Raw genomic sequence first — 7447 nt, 5'->3', positions numbered from 1 at the left:
TCTGTCAACTCAGTAGGAATTGCTCACTAGTTTTCTTGGGTTTGGTTTTTAATGTCTTAAAACTATCCACTGCAGTTTAGTTTGTTAACAACTGAAAGCCGAAGTTTAGCGGATGTACAAGTTAGTCAGTCACATGCTACTTTGTGCTGGGGATGTGCCTTAAACACGGTTCATGTAGTGTCCTTTCAATGCTGGCTGATAAAAGGGCCTTCATTACTACTTTCAGCAGCATTTGTTTTCATTGTCTGGGCCATTAGTGTGAGTATGGATATAAGGATATGTCTCTGCGAGTGAGCTCCTTGCTATTCCAGATAAAAGCAGATTACCTTAGGAAAGTCACAGGTGAAGAGACACAAATACAGTTCCCAAATACGGCTTTTAAATCCTGTGTCTAGGGTATCCTATTGTTAGTAGTGGGAGCAGCTTGGGGAAGGGCATGTTAGAACAGTGCAAGGCAGGATGTTGTATGTTAGAGAGCCTTCCAGAATAATCTTTACCCCTTGGAGAACTAATTCCCAAGCCTGGGAGTTCTCAAATCTCAACGAGGTTCGTTAGATCCATTTCAAAATTCATGCTGATGTGAAAGAGTAGAATTTTTTGTTTATTTTCGTTAACCCATGAAAATAACACAGACTGATTTTTCTAATGTAACTGATATGCTGTTACACATGTGTGCACACACAAGCATATGCATATGGTGTAACTGTTTAAACCGAAGAATGTATTTTATAAAACCTGTTCGCTGTCAAGAGTCACAGTAGTGAATATTATTCTTTTTCACATTGATTAATGTTTAATTCTCTTAGTTCTAATAACTTTGTTACAGTAGCTAGTATTATTAATAATGTTCTGTGATCAGAATGTGATATCTGTAATTGCTTTTGATTCAAACTGATTTGTGTAAGAGATTTGTTTAATGGCAAAAGTTGCTTTTACATTCTTTAAATCTTTTTAGTCTTTCTTCTGTATCTCTTAAGCAAAATATTGATGCTTGGTGACTAACACAGGAAATTTATTTTCCAGGCATGACAGTGGAAGTGAATGTCTGTTAGTCCATGTACTACAGCTGAAGAACTTTACTAGTCTAGTTGTTAAAGAAAACTGCAAAATGTAAGCTTAAATTTCAACCAAAGTGGGATCATTTCTTGTTTTATGCCACAATCCTAAATACCATAAATTTGTTTGCTTTAATGCAAAATTAAGCCATTTCTGGAGAAGATGGTATGTCTTAGCTTACAGGAGGAAAAGGTTAATTTTATGGAGACAAAGTGTCCCTTCTACAGAACCTCTGTAGAAGGGACATCTGTCATAATGGTTGGGTAGCAAGCATAGTCTCTAATGACCCATGTTTTTACATGTTTGTTATGCACAGAAAAGTTTGTTCAAAAACATCAAAGTCATGCTTCCCTCACCCCATGCCTTCTGGCCAAAAAGCTGTCTACCGTATTTGCAGTATTCCAGAAATACTGTTTCCTATACAACTTCTCTACAGCTTATCTGTGATGTATCCCGGAATAAGCTAAGTGTCATTTTCTCAAATTCCTATGGTCACGTCTATATTAATCAGTAAGATACCTTGCCCTTTATCTTAAAAAAAACCCCAAAACAAAACAAACCACAAAACCAAATAACAACAAAAAAACCAACAAACCAACACACAAACAACAACAACAAACCAGGACACCTGCAGACTTTTGTGGCCGTTACAGTTTTCCTTGAATATCTCTGAAACACTTTCCAAAGATAATTTTAACACGCATAAAGCTGGGAATCAGTACAAACAATAGAATATTTTAACCTTTGTTGGCCTGTGCTACTTTTTCAAATTCCATATTGCATTATATAGAACATTGGTTAGTTTATTCTAATAAATGTTTCTTAAATAATGGCAATGTTGCCATAAAACACAGTCTTATCTAGTGACATGTATCTTAACATATTTTAAAGAAATTTGATGTGTGAAAATTGTTGATGTTTATCTCTGGGAGAGGTTTTTTGAAAACTGTGGAAAATGGAAGTGTGATAACAGTGTTGTATTGTAAAATATGTCATTCTGTGGGAGTTGTTAAATTGACATGCCTATCACTGAATGAGTTGATCTTTGTTGAGAACGCTTGATCTTGCTAACCCTGCAAACCTCTAGTGGAAATTCTTCATATAGGTCAGTACATCACTGTAGGTCTTTTGCTTTGTTTTCAATCTGAGTGCAAGGGCACGCGATAGGGAAAAAATGCAAGTATTGAGTAGTACTCAACCACGTTGCCTTGTGATGAGGAAAAAGAAATAAGCATAATCTGAAGAAAGTAAAGTAGAATCACTAAGAAAAAAAGACTCCAGAGGGTTTGTTTGACTTTGTCATCAAGGTAATAGGGCATCTAAGCGACTCTCAAAAAGGCAGTTCTGTTCCCTGTCCTCCTCGGTTAACTACTTGGGCTGGAATCAAGAAATTGCATGGCTGTAAAATGAATTGGTTTGACTGGTCAAAAGAGAAGTTTATCTTACCAAAAGCAGCAAAAGCTTTTAGCCAGTTCAATGAACTCCTCTGTGCAACTGTATGTTATTGAATTAGTTGCTGGGGGCAGTGGGGAGGAGGTTACCTGCAGTAGCCAGTAAGTAGAGAGGTTGGATCACTCCCTTTTTACAGCAGGTAAAGCTGTTTAGCTAACTGATGCTGCACATTCCAGCACTGCACTTCCACCATAGTGAGCTCTTCTAGTTGTCCTCTAACCGCTTATTTGCCTGTCAGTGTCAGCCCCTCTCTGGTGGTGGCATAAGAGTTCATGCAGCCATGTAGTCAACTTGAGTGAGCCTCTGAGCTGGGCTGGTTTTTTTTTTTAATCCTTGAGCTTTTTGTTTGCATGTTTTTTTGGGATAGGTTAGCTTTTTAACCCAGATAAGTTTTCTAGTCTGGTTCACAACACAGTTGCATGAAGTAGTTTGCTGGCACAAGGGAAGGTATGGCAAAAAATAGGATATTGCAAGGGCTGGACAAGCAGTCAGGACAAGGAGAATACAGAAACACTTCTCTAAGTAGATCTGCTGTCTTCTGTCAGATTAAAATGGTTGTGGATTTTGATTTTTGGCTTGGAGTCGCAAATGAAATGGTACCAGATATTTAAATTTGTATTTTTGTTTTTAAGCTGGCAGATGGATGCAATGATTATAGGTTTCTTCTGCCATCTCTTTGTGCTGGGTTTCCAGTGGGGCAAGGGGGAGGAAGGTATGCTTAGTGGGTGGAAGGAAGAAATGGATCAGTGACCCTTATGGGGCAATTAAATCGCTTAAACATAGGCATGTGTTTCCATTTGAAATATCATAGCATAGCACCTGGCCTCCAGCTGCTGCTGCTCAGGAAGGCTGTAGCTCTCCCATAGATCCTATGTCATATTTGCTAGCCCCATGTAGATGCCTTGGATACCTCAGGTCATCTCAAGTGACACTTGGTGCCTCTGCTTAAGCACCAAGGTAAAAAAAAAAAAATTAGTTTTAGTTAGAAAAAGATAGTGTTTCCAAATCAACTTTGCAGTTCTCCTGTGTTATGAGTACAAAGTAAATTCCTTTAACGAGGAGATACCAGAGCAGATTCTTGATGTGGACATTGCACTGATGTTTTTGCATAGCTTGATTTTGAGAAATGCAAAATAGCTTTCTTTGTCTGAATTGTGCTATTTGTCTATTTTGCTGTTCCCAGTCATGTGAGAATTTATTTGCCACCACTTGAGTCAGGCACACCAACCACTTACTGCTCTAGAGCTTTGGAATTCCAAACTCCGTTAATATTTAACGAAGTTTTCCGAATCCCCGTGCATTCAAGTGTTTTGAAATTAAAATCACTGCAGCTGTATATCTGTTCAGTTGACCATCATCAACAAGAAGAACTATTGGTAAGTGGTCCTTTTTCTTAAAAGCCCTGTGATACGGGAAACTAAACTTACTTGAGGAATAATTTTTAAGATTAAAAAGAGAAAGTGAAGACTTTATTTTTCCATAGGAAGTGCTGATAGTTATATGTTAACGTGTCCCATTTGTTCATGTAGGTAAGTATGGTTCTGTTAATAAGGTGGGATTTTTAAAAAGTTGAAAAATGTACATTTTAGTACATAAAGTCTTGGAAATATTTAACAAAATTAGCAGAGGTTGAGAATTGGACCATTTTAAGCAGTGTTGAAAGTAATGTTATCTGTACTGTTATTTACTGTTACATTGCAGAGGCATGTTGAAAATTGAGATGAGGTTTATTTTCATTGCTATGGGATTTAGTAGATAAGGAGTTACATTCTTATTTAATGCATTTCTTAAATGTCTGCTTTGGGGAAAGTTGAAGAATCTGACATTGCTACATTTTGGTGCAAGAGGGAAAGCATTGTGTAAAAAATTAAACTTTTCCCCAAAGACTTGATCTGACATTTACACTGTGCTCAAGACTTCAGTTTCTGCATGGCGCTGTAATGTGTGCGTGATGAATCGATATCATGAAGATAGCTTCCTAATAAAAAGATAACAAATACAAACCCCCTGTTGCTATATAACAGTGGGCAAAGACGACTATGATTACAGCGGTCTTAACTTTATTGCAGAATAATAGTGGTCCAGGCAGGTTTCTGTTACACCAACCTTTTACTTTAAACTGGTTGAGATATGTGATGTAGATGCATTCAAATAAATGTAGCAATTGTTTAACACAGTTAACACATGTAACCTATTTAACTTTAGATGTGTTAAATGTTAGCTTCGTTTAGCTATTGTCAAATGTAAATATGCTGAAATAAATCTGCCTTGGGGCTGATGTCCTGGCTATTTTGAAGTCAATGGGCTGGCATTTCAGTGAGGGGTTTGAATGTGTTAGTGAAAGTTTTTTTTAAGCCTGTTGAAGTAGTTAAGAGGTACAGTTATCTCACTGTCATGCTGGTATGGATAAGAGGTGTTTGAGCAAATCTGGTAAAGAATGCATGTTTGTTAGTCCACCTTTAAAACTAGGTAGCATCTTACATAAACAGTGGTCTTAATGTTGACAGGAGTGGATGCAAGGTCTTTTCTGCAGTAGGAAATTTTGACATTTTTTCACTGCAACCTAATGAAAGAGAAAACATCTCAAGAATGGGCTGGATACATTGGTGTAAAATGCTTTATACTGGTATAGCCTGTTCCTCTGGGAAGCTGAAGAGTTTTTTCAGTGTAAAGCATCTTTATATTGACACAAGTGCATCTAAGTTTAGGGCACTTTCATTTTAACTGCTATTACTGAATTAGCAAAAAAATGATAGGTCTTCAGGTTATGTTGGTAGGAATTTTTTCTCTTTCATAATCTTAGTGCTGTTTTGTCAGAAATATCTTCGTCTATGGTAGTTGGTAACATACTTTAGGGTAAGTTCTCAAAAAGAGAGAAGCTGCCACATTTTCTTAAGGTTGGTGCATTGAAGTATGTATTTAAACATGATCGTTGCCTTCTTTTGCTGTAAATTGAAAATAAGCATTTTTTCAAATTGAGAAATCATTTGCTACCTTTCTTTGGAACTGCTGTGATGGCCTCTATAATTGTCTTTCAAAATATCTCCCACAGAGATTACAGGTTTTTTCCATCTATTTAATCATCCATATGTTTCTGCAGTTTTTGATGACTGCTTTCTTTTAATTAGATTATGCCAGTTTAATGCTTTCCTAAATGCAGAAGCCAGGCTGGAGTTTATCCTAAGTTATACAAATGTTTGTACATAACAGGGAAGGGAAAAAAAAAAATATTCTGGTAAATAGTTCTAAACTTCACTTACATAGAGAAGTAAACCTGCTAAACTTGTGGGATGGTCTTTCCATTCCCTCAACCTTTTACTTATATGCTGTGCCTTGGTGAAAGATCTTTTTCTGTTTTCCTACAGCTTTATAATACTGTGCTGCTTTAAGTTGGCTTATTTCTTCCCTGGTGGCCTCATCAATGTTGAGATAAGGGAGTTGTTATTTTCCATGATTAGCATATATAGCTCATGTTAAAACATCAAAGAAATGGGATTGCTTTTCTTGCAATCACATGGCATTGCCGTTTCACTCCCAGTTTCTGATCTTTTACAGCCCTGACCAACCAATTATTCCCCATGTCTTAATTTATTTGAATTCTTCTTGAGTGTAACATTTGTCTTTTTGCATTTTGTGTTTTTATTTCAGAACATCCATCCTATCTTTTAACATAATTTTAAATTCTAATCCTTTTTTCATGTATTTTACAATCCCTCTGTTTGACATCACCAAGAGATTCATAAATGCTTTTACTATTCTGCCATCCAAGTTGTTAACAAGTGCATCGGAGCAGGCGCGTGACAGACTGCTAGCAGACCCACCTTAGTTTCTTCATCCTTTTGAGCAAGCTAAAATCTTGAGGTAGAGGTGCAATATTAATTAGTCCTTTCAGTACTGATAATTATGAATTGTGTTTGGTAGTGGTTTTCTATCCAATTAGTCATTCACTTTGTAGTAACAGCTGCTTTGGCATGCTTTCTTAGCCGCTTAATAAATGCAGTGTGTAGGGCAGTTTAGCGTCTTAAGAGTCAGCATGTTTTTTCCAACCTAAAACCAAACCCAGCATGTCTTAAACATTTTCCAGCTCTGATGCAATAGTGTGAGTATTTGATACATGTTTCTTTCTTACACTGTGTCAGAACAAGTAGGTAAGTAGAAGGCATCTCTAGTTTATATGTAAAAGAAGAAGCATCTCTGTAGCATCCAATATACTGACATAAAATTACTTTCTCAGTAACATGTTGTATCCTGATATGACATGCTTTTGTTAGTCTCAAAAACTTTTCTGCATTGTCCTTTATACACCTGTTTAAACAGAGCCCCAAAGAACATTAATCTTGGAAAAGCAATAAAATTATTTTTTTAAATATTATTTTCTATTTAACTGTTTCTTTACGTGCTTAAAGTTGAATGCAGTTTCTGTATACATTTCCTACTGCCTTTACACTTGGAATCATTGCATCCAGCTATTTGTTTTGTTAGAGATGAAAACAATTTTTACATGATTTTTCCAGTGATATAAATGAAAACATTCTTAGCATGTGGTCTATTAGCATGGAAATGAACATGTTGTAGAGAGAGCCACGTAAAGACAAAAGCAGTAAATAAAGGCTAGCTAATATAAAATAGTCACTAGGTCCAGCTAGTGAACTGATTAAACAAAAAAAACAACAAACAAAGAAAAAACCAAGCATGGATTTGCTCACAGTTCTTTTTCATTTAGGTCAACACCACCCAGAGGTTTCTTACATGAGTACTGTCTGATGGAGTAGGGCTACTTTAAAGTTGGAAATACTTTTAGTGGGAATCCTCCATTAAACCTGTTTGCATCTGAATCTGTGAGATGTAAGGATGGCTTGGAAAGTGTAAGAATGGCTTTATGGCCCATTTGACTAACTTACGATATAAATAGGCAGAAAAAAATAAATTGTTTTACATG

The 7447-nt window shown here is 36.4% G+C and overlaps 1 protein-coding gene across 2 annotated transcripts in view; it reads left to right on the top strand.

Moving 5' to 3' along the window:
• Positions 1–7447, top strand: part of WWC3 (WWC family member 3) — a 61886-nt gene that overhangs the window by 47365 nt on the left and 7074 nt on the right. For both annotated transcript variants that reach the window (XM_010291791.1, XM_010291790.1), the window contains exons 13-14: positions 1024–1110; positions 3692–3884. In XM_010291791.1, coding sequence (XP_010290093.1) covers positions 1024–1110; positions 3692–3884 — 280 coding nt within the window. The remainder of the gene's footprint in view (positions 1–1023; positions 1111–3691; positions 3885–7447) is intronic.

Source organism: Phaethon lepturus, unplaced genomic scaffold, assembly GCF_000687285.1.
Source record: "Phaethon lepturus isolate BGI_N335 unplaced genomic scaffold, ASM68728v1 scaffold17817, whole genome shotgun sequence".
In the NCBI taxonomy this organism is placed as follows: Eukaryota; Metazoa; Chordata; class Aves; order Phaethontiformes; family Phaethontidae; genus Phaethon; species Phaethon lepturus.
Note: the sequence above shows the minus strand (reverse complement) of the source record. Positions and strands in the feature narration are given on the sequence as shown.